This window comes from Eulemur rufifrons, chromosome 1 (genome assembly GCF_041146395.1).
Source record: "Eulemur rufifrons isolate Redbay chromosome 1, OSU_ERuf_1, whole genome shotgun sequence".
Classification (NCBI taxonomy): Eukaryota; Metazoa; Chordata; class Mammalia; order Primates; family Lemuridae; genus Eulemur; species Eulemur rufifrons.
Window position 1 is genome coordinate 46,502,926 of NC_090983.1, and position 14,430 is coordinate 46,517,355.

A 14,430-nucleotide genomic window follows, 5' to 3' on the forward strand; every position below is an offset into this window, starting at 1 on the left:
ATAAAGTAGTTTTGAGTTATAACCCAAAGTACAAAATCAATATCCATGTGTCCATAATGACAAAAATAAATGATGGAATAAATAAATGGGGGAGAAGAAACAAATCTCCTGAGCAGAATTCCAAATAATTCATGTAGACACAGCATATTTCCTTCCGGGAGGTAGAATGCAACTCCCCATTCCTTAAGTGTGTGCTACACATAGTGACTTCCTTCCAAAGAGTAAGTACAGAAAGGAAGCGAAAAAGAGTAACTTTACAAGTGGAGAATCTGGACAATTACTACCTCAGGCAAGTGATCAAGGTCAAAGTCAACAGTGATAGGTCATATTGATAGAAAGTGCCCTTGGTATGCGATGAAATGTCACTGTATCTCTGCAGTCTTCCTTCCAAAAACTCATTACCCCTCTATAATCATGAGAAAAATATCAGACAAATCCCAGTACAGAGAAATCCTACTAACAGAAAATACCTGATCAGGACTCCTCAAAACTTCCCAGGTCATTTAAAACAAAGAAAGTCTGAAAAACAGTCACAGCCCAGAAAAGCCTAAGGAGGCACGATGGCTACACATGATGTGGTGTTCTGAAAGGGTTCCCGGAACAGAAAAAAAAGAAAGTAGGTAAAAACTTAAAAAATACATACAGAATGTGGTTTTAGTTAATAATTAATGTATTAATATTGGTTTACTAATTATAATAAATGTGCCACACTAAAATATAAGACATAAATAATGGGGAAAGCTCGGTACAGGATATATGGGAACTCTTTGTACTATCTTCACAATTTTCTCTATAAATCTAAACCTGTTCTAAAATGTACAATTTATTTTTAAAACATGTAATTTGAGCTGGAATTTATTCCATTTTAAAAGGAATGTCATGAAGTGGAAAGACAAAGATGTGAACCAGAACTTTTAAAATGGGATCAAATGCATAAGGATTTCCAAATGCTTTGGAAAGTGACATCTATATAGTGCCATTAGTGGGACCTATTGATACTTCATGGCACTGAGGTCTTTGTGATGGTCTGTGCAGGATTTAACTATTAACATTATGGTATCATCTTAAACGCTTTCCAAGTTTGCATGAGCAGAAGGAATGAAAATGGTGTGAGCCATGTATTTCACTCTTCCATAACCTAGTCCCTTTTCTGCTCCAGACACATGTATAAATATCACTGTCCCTTCTGTGATCTGAAAGTGGTCTTACCCTCCTCCTCCTGTGAGTCTCCTCACATCTCCTGATAACTTCGTCCAAATCTCTAAGGGACTTACCATGGTATGTTCCATCCATTTGTATGTTTCTTCCTCCAGACTAGTCTCCCAGAGGGCCAGGACTTTGCTTTTCACCTCTGAGTCTACACCATGTTAAGGCAGAGCCAATACACTGCAGAGTATAGTGTACACGTGAGTGTAGCAGTATATTATTAGTACCCACACAAATGAATGTTGCCATTAGCTTATTTGGGAAAGAGCCACACTGGGTCTCGATCCAGTTGCTCAAACTAAATACAGAAGTTCATCTTTTACCATGCTTCTAAGATAGGAAGCAATTTTATAAGTTGTTATGTTATTTATACAGAGGAATGTAAATTTAAAAGATTAAACTTTAAAATAGATAAATATAGAGAGACAAATGACTGGAAACATTAAAAAATGGTCCTGGTCCTCTCCTTTTGAAATGTTTAAGAGAAACACATGAGATAATTAAGTTACTGGTCCCGAATTTCAAATTTGCAATTTAATTCATCTGAAGATCTACGACAGCACTCTAAAATATGAAGTCCACTCATACTTGCTGGCATTTTTCTTTTACTTCATTCTCTTTATGTTGATCTCAGAAAAAAAGACATCTTACTGACTTTCAAGAAAGGTGCATTCTCAGATTAGTTCTCCAACCTGACCCCACCCTCCACATCCAAAGAGATGAGGAAAGATGAACACAAAACTCAGTGGGAGAAATTAAAGAGAAGTAAAGGAAGTGGAGTCTAGAAATAGGAACGTACTTGGATTAAAAAAGAAAAAGAAGCAAGGTTTGTTATATTTCGAATGTTCCTTGTTATCTAGAAATCTGTTAAAATGTTTCTTGAGTTGCATAAATAAACCCCACCCTACATGGTAAATAAACTGGGCCAGCACAAACAAAACAGCCAAGATTTAGAAAGGCAAATGCAATGAATACCTGGAGAACACCCACAGAGGGAGAGAAATGTTTAAAAAAGGAATCAGTGTGCAGGACATGGCCTGGTGAGAAGCTAAAAGCTCTTGCTGTCTACCCTCCCTGCCTTCCAGCAATTTTCAGTGTTGGGGGTAATGAGAGCTGGATACCACGGCTGCTCTAATCCTTTTGAGATTTTGGAGTCATAATTATAAGAGGTTTCCAATCAGGAAGAGTGATTGGTCAGATTCACTATAATCATGGTTAATTTACCTAAGTTGCCTAGTCATAGGCTGCATTTATATGGTGCGATTTCCTGTTCATCTCTCTGGCAAGAAATATTTATTGCCTAATCTGGATTAGCACCCCAAATTCACCATTAACCATCACTTTGTTCTTCAACTTTTTAGAAATATAAGACATTAATGTAAATATCAGTATCTCCGAGAGGAACATATTAGTTAGCTGGGAAATAAGGGACATGGTGTCTGGGGACAGGAGCCAGGTGAAATGAAGGAAAAGCTAGATTTGTTCAAAAGGAAGCAAAATATCAGAGATAAACTCCATAAATCTGCCTGAGCTTGGAGTTAAATAAAAGTGGAGTGAATGTTGCAAGGTTTGGTAATCCACCTGTGTCCCTGGGACCAGGCGCCTCTGAACCTGACTTTTCAATTCCCACCAGGTTGAGAGCAGCTCTGGCTAAGATTTCATTCTGCTGGAAGTCCTTTCATCTCTCCCCTGTCTCTCCTCAAATCTCATTCCTCCCCTCTACAGAGCTAAGTGGAAATGGAGGAGGAGTGCTCCTCACTCTCAATTCAGAGCTCAAATAATTATTCAAAACAGAATAATTATTCAAAATGGTTCCACATATTAGATGCCTGATCTGAGTGAGCATTTTTTTCCCCACACATTTTGTTTCATTCTGTCCCTACAGCAATCCTGCATGGTAGGCATGATCTCCATTTTACCGACGAGAGAAGAGAGATTAAGCCTGTGAAAGTTGTAGACACCAGGATGAAATCACTTTTTTGTCAGGTCCAAACAAACTAAAGCTGGGAGAGCACTAATGGGGGATGGTTCATGCTTGCATGGCTGAGATAAAGATTCTCTAGGATTTTCTAAAATAACCCCACAAGAAATTCTTTCTTTAGGACTGCAGCAATTCAGATAAGTTGTACTCAAAAGGACACCAGCAGTAATGGCACCTCCACCAACGAACTGATGCCAACTCCGGCTTTGTGTCTCCAAAGCCAATGAACCCTGTTTCCTAGCAGCTTCTGTGAACTTCTTCTCCTTTACCCTTCTCTCTTCAGGTGCATATATGACTTGCTATCATTGTGCATCCGGGTTATAATCTTCATTTCTAATTCCCAAATAAATTCAACATATTTGGAGGTTTTTTTTTTTTTTTTTTTTGGTTGACAATCCATTGATTTTCTGAAGGTTGCACAGCTAATAAGTGGTGGCATTGACATTTGAACCCTGATAGCATGTCCCTCAAAGTTCATGTCCTTTCATGTTGAGCCTCATGAAATTACCAAGATCACCAGCTTTCCCTAATGGAAGATTATCCTTCAGTTAATAGTACATGTCTTATTCGTTCTACTCGTCCCCTACCCTCCCAAAACCATGTTAGCTTTCGTATTAGGCCAGGTGGATTCCCTCCCTTGGTTATTCCATATTTGCATTTATTGCTTTATTATGAGAGAGGATGAAATAAGATAAAATATCAAGATCACAGCCATCCTTGGAGAAAAAAAAAGTTAGCTGTTAAAATGCTACAAGCATTCAAAGATCTATTTGACATATCAGAACCATAATCTCTGGACACTGAAGTAGCTAAAATTTTCTTTTACAAGAAATTTCAAAGAATAGGAGGAAGAAGACATTTTTCAGAAGTAAATGAAAACTGACTTGCTATGCATTAAGAATGGTAATGCAATACTAATACATTGTGCCATGCACAGTCGTTTTTCAGTCAGCTGTTTTGTTTAATGTTCAGGTTTCCGTTTAAATCGATAGCACTTACTTTGGTCTCTTCAGAAGAAGGCATTTGCATTCCAGTAAAATACACACACACACTCACACACACACACACACACACACACAAAATGGGGATGGAAATGAGTCAGCCATTTCCTGTCCCAAGATTCAAATCTACTTTGCTTTTCTGAAAACATGATTCAAGCTATCCAACAATAATTTAATTGTCTGTCCTGTAAATTACAGGCTGACCACCATATAAACACCAGAGAAGTGAACGTGGATATTAGTCATCAGCTGTCATTTTTCTGATAATCTTCAGAACTTTCTACTTATATAATCGCAAAGCACTGTATTACACAGGGTAATGGAAAAGTCAGCCTGTTTTCTATGCAAACTTCAACTTCTGCTATTTTTAAACATAATATATACCATAAATTTATGACATCTGGTTGGCACAAGCTATCTGAAATGCAACAATGTGTCTAACAAGAGTGCTTATGAGAACCTCTGGTTAGAAGGGATGGGATCCTGATAGTCTATCTGATAACAGTTAAATGGTGGCATTCAAGGGGATCAACTGACTAGAGTGAAACAGAAGTGCTCCAGGGCTCTTCCTTAGCCCTGTTCTATTTGTTGTGTTTTTTATAGGCTCGGATAAAAATACCAAATATAGGTTTATGGTATCTGTGGATGACACACAATTGAGATAATTGAAAAGAGAATGGATGATAGAATCAGGATACCAATGTGACATGCTGATGTAACAGCCTGACTCTAACAATAGGGAATTCAATGGGGATGACAGCACTGTCCTGCTTTCTGGCAAAAATCTTTTTTAAAAAAGATATAATCTTAAAATGAGAACTACATGGTGAATAACATGGAAAGCTGCAATGAAAAAGGCTCATTTATAGTCAGCTCACTATTTGTCAGCAAAGTGTATGGCTGCCAGAAAAAGTGAATAGGATTTTAGGCTGCATTAATAGAATTAAAGAATCTGGGTTGAAGGAGGTGTCAGGCATAACTGAAGTCTCTGCTCTGTTCTGGTCAGAACACACCTTGAACGTTAGGTTGATTTTGAATGATGTGCTCCTGGAATGACATAGACAAAGTGGAGCTTATTAGGTCAAGAATGAAGACAAAAAGGACCACATAACAGGCATAGTTGATATTAAGATATTTTAATGTGGAAAAAAAAAGAAAACTTAAAATGAGATAAGAACCTCATAGATGCCTTGAAATATACAGATATCTGTCATTTAAAAATTTACAAATAGCAACAAGATGTAGAACAAGAATCCATGAATACAAATTTCTTTCTTTCTTTTTTTTTCCTAGAGATGTGGTCTTTCTATGAGGTCCAGACTAGAGTGCAGTGGCTATTCACAGGCACGAGGAGAGCTCACTGCAGCCTCGAACTCCCAGGCTCAAGCAATCCTCCTGCCTCAGCCTCCCAAGTAGTTGGGACTACAGGTGTGCGCCACTGCGCACCTCAATAAGTACAAATTTCTGGACGCCTCAATGGAAAAAGATCTTCTTACAGTCAGACTGCCCAGAAAGAAGGTAGATATCCTCAGGAAATAATTCTTTTGCCAACAATTGAGTTTTGGGTATATTTTTAAAAACTATTTAAAACTATATTTATGAGCACTGCTTATGTCCAAAGCATATGGTAAGCTCTACAGATATGGTAGTGAAGAAAATTGATACTGTCATTTCTGTGATATAGATCACTTCCAGTCTAGGTGGAGAAACAGACACTAAATAATTGGACATTGTGATAATTTGCAATGAAAGAACTATAGAGAATCTATAACTCTAGGGAGGTCAACAGGGAGTTTATAACTATAGAGAATTTAAAATGGAGGATTAGAGAAGACTCCTTTCAGTGTGTCACCTTTCTAGACAGGACTTCAATGATGAGTATGAGTTGGCCAGATAAAGAATGAGGAAGAGAGAAGGCAGGAGGGAACCAAAGGAAGAATGCGGGCAAGCTCTTTTCTGATTCGGGACTAGCATGGTGCATTCAGAAGCTAACAGAATGCCAGTGTGGCTGGGACTTAGTGGGTGAGGCAAGGAGAGGCAGATTGGAGCCATGAGGCAGTAAGCTTTGAAAACCTTGCTCTGGAATAGAAATTTTATCTAAGGACAATGGCGAGCCATTGAGGGATTTTAGCCAAGGAGGTGGCATAATCACTTCTGTGTTTTAAAAAGTTCACTAGGACACAACAAAGACACGTTAAATTAGTGATTAGATATCTGGATCTGATCAATCTTCAGACCTGCGGGAACAGAATCACCTGGAGCTTTTGATTATCTGGCCCCACCCTAGGCCTATCATTAGGATCCTCAAGAGAACACAACCAGTTTAATACACTGAGGTTAGAAGCAGTGGACAAACTCAGTCACCCCTGCATAGTTATACTACTCAGGCTTTAGGCTTCTTTAGCACTTTGTGTGCTTATGTTATGAATATAAAGATGGCCAGGCCAAGTATTAAATCCATTATTACTTTGCTGGATAACTTATGAGACAACTCTGTAGAAAGAAAGCCACGTCCAGATCCTTCTACTACCATTGCCATGTTTGTGTCCTATGATGTTGCCATCTTGGCCACAAACTAATTGACCCAGGAACCAGGCTCTAGCCAAAGGCAACAACCTAATGGGTCCAGTGGTCTATGAGGTGACATTTTGTCAGAATCCAGCCCAACTTATGCATAACTCTGGACGGTAACAAATTTACCAAATCAGATTTTCTCTTTGACCAGGGTAGAGGGGAATAGGGAGAAATTAAAAATAGAAAAACAGAAGCAAATGGATAAGGAGGCACAAGAGTAGAGGGAGACTCAGGCAAAGAGAGAAGCAAAACAGAAGCAGGGCCACAAGTAGGACAATCAGTAGCACAAGGCTCAGGGGGATACCTGCTTCTGAGTGGGAAACAACAGGCCACTGCCCTCAGAAAACTTTTTACACTCAATAACTGTGTGTTCCACTACAATTTAAGGAACTATACATTTCAGAGCAATTGTATTGCTGCATTTAGCATCTCAATAACATTTTCTTTGTTCATTCAGCTTTATTGTAATTGAAGCTTCTTAACGTGCTCACAATGCACACTATATGTTACCGTGGCTTAATTTTGTCTTGAAATATTTATTTCTAGCTCTCAGAGATAAGCAGAACAAATGCAACGTGGATTTAGCTTTCTCTCTCCCTATCTCTCTTTTTAATCATAAGCAGGAGAATTCCAAAAGTATTTACTGGTCATAAATGAGAACCTAAATGACTTGTAACACTAGCCTGAAATCCTTTTGAAAGAATTACTGTGCTTTCTCAAATCTTTAACTCACTACCACAATTGATTATTACTGAATGACCATCTTTGGGGGCTCAACAGTGTAAGGTTATATGTATAAATGTGCAATAGGACTAACTTTTCTAAATGTTAGGGTCCCACATTCTTATAGTATTTGAGAGCTAAATATAAACACCATGGACCCTTGGGGCTTTAAGATTTTCCTTTACAAATAATAATATTATTCTCTGAGGACATGAGAGCAGTATTACTTTATTTAGCTTAAGCTAGCCCAAAATAGAACAGAGGAAATAATTAAATGAGTGAACATATATCTTTTCTTGTTACCCATTCATGCCAAAATGGACATGTCTTGAAAGTACAAAATTGCTTACAATGGAGAAAATATCTTTAAAATGATTACACTTATCTTCAAAGAGCGATGCCAGATAGTCTCTATAAGTACCTCGGAATAAACCACAATGCTGATGATTGCATTATTTACCACAGTCTTACTAACAAGTGAACATAGGGTTTTATAGCAGCACAGGAAGGAAGTTTACTGAAAGTAGCTATTAATGTGTCCATTTTTATCTCCTCTCCATGAAAAGGTCCCAAATTTAGAAAGAATACAGAGTGGGAAATTTCACTCCCAATTTAGACTCTCTGAACCCCAGAGGAAGCTGCTGGGCCAGCCTCTCATGCAATTGACACTGGGCGGGACAGACAGAGCATGATGAACCCTGGGGCCAGCGCCCAAGTGCCAGTCTGGAACACGAGCTACTGGACTGGACAGACTCTGCCTCATGTCAGGAACATTTTAGTCTGAGAAATGAAAGAAGTCTTCCCTGGAACCGATGTTGGTCAAAATTCTGATACACTTAGATGTTCTTTTAGCAGTTCCAAATTGGGGAAAAAATTCTGGGAAAATGCCAATATCTGAGCTAGCATTCTTAGTTCTTATTTTGGCAGCTGTTACATGTATAGGGAATGGCTGTTTGACTGCGTTGTGTAGAGCTGCTCCTGACACAAGGCAATGAGGCAATACTTTACATTCAATCTCCCTGAAATTCAAGTTGTTATGCATTGCTTAAGCCAAGAAAAAAATGACAATCATCTGCTAACACTGACAGAGTAATTAGGGCTTCTGGAAAAATCTCTTTTAAGAAAATAGGTAACGAAGGGGAAAAAAAAAAACCCACAAAGAAAAAACAACTTTGTTATTATTTTGGAAACTCTGAATTTCCAGATAGATTCTAAGATTTCTAGTTATCAGTTCTTTAATTACATATTTTACTCTTAATGAAACTAAGTTTTAAATAAATAAAGTATCTTACTAAACATCATCCTACTGGTTGTAGAGTTGAGACTAGATCTAGCCTGTGATCAAACGTATGGCCCTTGAGAATAGATGGCCTGCCCGCCATGACTGCCGTCAGCATTCATGACAACCCGAAACAGTACCTGAACTGTACCTTTCATGGCGGGTGGTGTGTACACACTCTGCTTCCTTTGCTTAGGGGGTGGATTCTGTGACTGTGGAGAAAGAAAAAAGTAAAAGCCTTAGATATGGACAAAAAGTGCAATGCCATCAGACCTATGAGGGAAATAAACACTGTGCCAGGTCTCAAAGAGCTTTCTGATTTCCTTCTGTCATGTTCAGTGATATCATAGGCTTAGGAGATATATGAAGTTATAAGATCTATTTTATTAAATATCATAAGATTATTCATCACTGCAGTCTTGTAATATGCATTTTGCTTTCTCCCCAGTAATATTAGTTTATTTTTAAAAGAAAAAGAGATATTAATCCTTTCCATTTAGAGAGAAAACATGAGTTCCGTGACAAAATAAACTCCAAAAGCTATGTCCGTGGGACACAGTCCATGGGATGTAGTCCCATAATTCATAGGATTATTGAGTGTTTCAGGAGGGACAATGAGGATTCTTGGTTAGTAATATCAATCTATAATCTTCTTGAATTGACATGTTCAATCTATTATCCCCAGTCCCTTGGAATTAAAATGTTGGGGTAATATTTTGTATGTTCAAATGATAAGTCATTTCCTAACAAAGCTGCTATGTAACACTCTTACCTAAGCACGTTGGATCAGGAGTAATTTATTGAAGAAGAGATTTTGCATTTAAAAATGATAAAAATAGGAACACATTTCCAGGCCACAAATACAGATAATGACATGGAAATATATATATATACACACACACACACACACACAATAGATATAAATATCATTTATTCTAAAAAATTGCATACATGTGGTCTATACCCCAATCATATAATGTCAAAGACTCCTTTTTAATAGCATGTTAATTTATCTTTTAATGTGGCAAGAGCAGGCATCTTAATCAATGAGTTTTAGTGTCTGGAGCAATTATTTTTGCTTTGAAAATCTCAAATATAAATAATTAAAAGATATTTTGAGGATTATTCTAGACTCTCCATGCATATTAGAAAGAACATCATGTACAGAATTTGCAAGAAACTAGAAACTGTTTCACAAAGTTGTAAATAAAATTTGAGGCATCTGTCCTTGTGCATACTAAAGTTTAATTGCCCTCAAAGGTATCATCAAGATGTTGATATTTGCCTGATGCAAAAGCAATCTATTAAAAAGTAACAAATTCAACTAAACAGTTGTCAAATTGATGTCAACCGAGCAAATAGTATAAGCAAAATTCTCCAGCATAGACTGTTTTGGTACCAGTCCATTGTGCACAGGTGTAGACAGGTCAGAGCTATACTAATGTTAAATGTGTAGATGACTGACGTTTCTGGGGCACTTCTGTTGTTTCAGTCACATCTGGTTGATTTTGAGGAGCGACCGCTTCTGGGAGTTCTTATATATTTACTTCCATACACATACTCAAAGATCAAGTGGAAAATTAATTCTACAGAAAAATTATTGTTATTTAGTAACACAGTGTTAAAACTTATTAAGTAATAAAACTACTTTATATTTATGTAGGAGTTCAGTTTTCAAAGCATTTTCACATTTACTATCTCACTAAATTTTTAGAAAAGTCTCATGAGATACTATATGGTACTTTGTCCTTTCTACATTTTCCTCTTTAAGTATTGCTATATGCCTAGTGCTCATGGGAATTAAGTTCACACAGCATCCTAATAGATATGTGTTTCATCTATGGCCATGCCACCGGAATGTGACCCATCTCATCTGACATAGAAGCTAAGCAGGGTCAGGCCTGGTTAGTACTTGGATGGGAGATAAGTGTTTCATTTCTGGCTAAGTTTACTCACTTCGTGTTCTATATATTCTATATGATCAGCTCCCCTAGACTTTCCTGGTTTCTATTTCCTGTCTAAACTCCTACATGCATATGTGGAAGGAATGGGGAATGACAATGTTCAGATGACCTGCTAAATTTGAATCCACATACATTCCTTGGTGACCCCCTTGGATCTGGTTACCCAGGCTTTGGAACAAGTCAGTCCCCCCAGACTCTGGCCTCAGGGTCTGCTTTGGATCCACACACCAGAAGCGTCTCTAAGAGGAGCTACCCCCACCTCCTTGCTCTGAGATTCCAACATTGCCTGGCCCCAGCTTGTGGTGTGCATATATAGTCACCCAATCAGTGGAAATTATCAATCCATATCTTGCCATTAAAATTGGTTTTATTTTAGAAATTTTGGCAGGAGTTAGCATTGCAAAGATAGAGAATCAAGGTAGTTGAGAGACAGAAATTTTAATGATACCATATTGCTATTTGTTCAATCAGGAAAAGCAATGTAAACAGTTTTTACATCACAGTTATATTTATATCATATCGTGTATCTCATAGAATCAAGCTAATTGTGTTTTTAATTGATTTGAACATGTATTTACACAAAATATTTTTAAAAACTTACTTCCACTTGTGTGTTGGGCACCCTCTTGTCATCTATTTCTGTAAGAGAAGTAGGCATAAATTATTAGAAATGTAGTATTCTTCCTACATATTAACATTTTCAACAACACAGATCAGAATGATTTAATAATTGCCTTATAGAACAACTGTGGCTTAGAGCTGAGAAGAGGGGGACAGAGATGGGTGGTTTCCTTCTGAGATAACCTTCTTCCAAAGTTTGAAAAAGGCACTAGAAAAAGCATTCCTCTTGACATCCCAGATTTCCCACCTACCAGCCATCCAGAAAAGGGATCAGGGAAATGACTTTTGGAACAACAGCTGGTGTCCCCAGCCTCACAGTGTTAAGGCAGCAGCAACCTCCTCTCCTCCTTGGTTTGCTGCTGCCGCTGCTGTCCATGAACCCTCGCCTCTGCCGTTTCAAGTCCGTCACTAACCAGAACGAATCTCTTTCACTCCCCAAATGCCATGACTCCTAGGAAAGCAGCAGCACCCTCTCTTTTAAGTACCCCTGGAAAGAATCAGTCGCTCTATCAAATATTTGTATCCAGTGTTGTGAGGTGTCGGGCAGGTGGGAGGGGAAAGAGGGGGTGGGTATATACACACCTAATGGGTGTGGTGCGCACCGTCTGGGGGCTGGATAGGCTTGAAGCTCTGACTTGGGTGGGGAAAAGGCAATATATATAATCTAAACATTTGTACTCCCGTAATATGCTGAAATAATTTAAAAAAAAAAAAGTGTTGTGAGGGAGGGTGGGGTGGAGGAAGTGGTATTCTCATATGCCCCTTCCACAGCAGGAGAATGTTCTGGACTGGGTTTCTTCTATACCTCTGTACCAACATTGCATGGATTCTGCCTCTTGGCTTCTTGACCCAGTTACCCTTTCCTGATCTTTATGTTAACCCCAGAGCTAAAAGACTGACCCCATGGTCCAAAAACCAAATGAGGAGTTCATCAAAGAATACCTGCTTGAAGACAAGGATATAGCTCTGTATTGACATAAAAACATAATGTTATACAAGTGAAAAATATTTCAAAACTATATGAATGGCATGTTTATTTTATAAAGGACAGATACATGTATATGTGTGTATATATGTGCATAGAAGGACATCAGTATGTTAACTGAAGTTATCTCTGGGTGATTAGATAGCACATTCTGTTTTAACCCTATCTGTACTGTTTGTTTTTCTTTTCATAATGAGCATGCATCACTTTTATAATAAAAAGCAGTGTGTATATACTTATGGGGATATATATACACACCAACATCTATAATCTGTGTAGTAATATGCGTATACCATGCATGAAGTTGATATTTCATATAGTAAGAGACCAAAATGGCCAAACAGCTAGAATGAAAGTATATGAAACTATTGTTTAGCTGATCAAATATTTTGGTTAATAGATTTTTAAAAGTTATGGAAACTTCATATAAATTTACCTCCTTTATATAAGGAGAGAGCAGACAGAGAACTATTGGTTTAAGACAGCAATCATGATTGTTTGATGCAATCACTGCAAGTAAGTGGAGCATTGTCAGGCGGCTGTGAATATTTTAAATTGAACAGTTCTATCAATGTGATACCCTTAGCTATCACACTGTAATTAAATATCAACTGTGATCCACTGTAACAATGCACATATTATGATCCATTTGATTGTTAAGTACCAATAGGGTTTCTTAATATTTTCTTCATGCTTCAGGAGTTTTCAAAATTCAGCCCATGACCTGTACTTAATGTTTTAGAAACACAGTGGGATCCGATCATTTAACTTTACACTTTCCCTCTGTCTCACTATAACACTCACTAAATCAGCATCTTTCCAAAGCAACTATGGAGGACTTCACTTGTGACACAATTCAATGAAAAACGTTTTTATTTTTTTTGTTGAGTTATGTTGATATAAATTAACTATTTATGTCATGAAGACAAGGATTGAGAAAATTCAGCCTTGTATTCTTATCTTGAAATTGAAGAGTAAAAATTAAATGACTTTCAAGTCAAAGTGACTCAGACAAAAGTACAAGGTAATCCAAAAATAGACTATAGTTTCCTTGAGATCCACTGATTTAAATATATTTCTATTTCCCTTAATAGATTCTTACTAAATTGGGGAGGTTAATCTTTTCTGCTTCCCAAGCACCTCACATACACACACACACACACACACACGCACACACAACATGCTCACAGGGCACACACAGTGGGACAATACACAGACACAAACACAATATTCTCTCTAATTTCTACCAAGGAAGTTGTAACCAAAGGAGAAGACTCAAAAAAATATAGGCAAACCTCATCAGCTCTTTATACAAAAACATCAAAATTAGGTTTACAATGCCTCCATGTTCTTGTCAGGATCTCCAATTGTGACCCAATGGCCAAACCAAGAAGTGTTCAGGAAACCCAGATGCCTCATGAAATGTAAGAATAGATCCCTGTCTTCAATTACTGTTTAGTTTTCTCATTAAGCCAGAAAAAGAAATACTATTTTGGAGTGGGGTTGAACAAAATCAGTCTGTTAACCGATGAGAGGTTTGTTAGCTGATTATCCATAATCAAAACTATAAATATTCTGAAAGTGGCTGCTGTACCTATCCCAGCTATATTTTATCTCTCTTTTTCCATCTCTCAAGGACCATTTGTCTAAAAGAAAAAATTTCTTGGTTTAGGAGAAAAAATGTAAAGTTATCTAAGTATAACATTGTAAGGAATGTTGTCATCATTAAAGATGGAGATAGGAATAGAAATGTTCTAGAAAGTTTTGAGTATTGATCAGTTTGAATGCTTTTGAAATATTTAAATTCATGGGAGGAACAAGACAAATACACACATAAACTATAAAAACCCATTCTCTTATTGTCTTAGACAATGAGATCTCATTAGACTTTGGAAAACTAGTTGTAATAAAAAATTAAGTGCCTATAAAAATGAAGCATGAGAGTGAAGGAAATAGGAAGAGAATGGTCAAAAAGTAAAGAAAAGTGTCTGAATTGTAACAGAGTGAGAACTACAAACACGAAGATATGGGTAGAACGTCAAGAGACAGAAAACTAAGGAAAGCCTAAAGAGCCATAGCTGAGGCTGGCAGAAAAA

At 37.4% G+C, this 14,430-nt stretch overlaps 1 protein-coding gene across 1 annotated transcript in view; it reads right to left on the reverse strand.

Annotated features, from left to right (window-relative positions):
* Positions 1-14,430, reverse strand: part of PPP1R1C (protein phosphatase 1 regulatory inhibitor subunit 1C) — a 104,461-nt gene that overhangs the window by 39,366 nt on the left and 50,665 nt on the right. Inside the window, exons 3-4 of the mRNA XM_069470096.1 lie at positions 11,330-11,367; positions 8,916-8,976 (exon numbers count right to left, since the gene is read on the reverse strand). Coding sequence (XP_069326197.1) covers positions 8,916-8,976; positions 11,330-11,367 — 99 coding nt within the window. The remainder of the gene's footprint in view (positions 1-8,915; positions 8,977-11,329; positions 11,368-14,430) is intronic.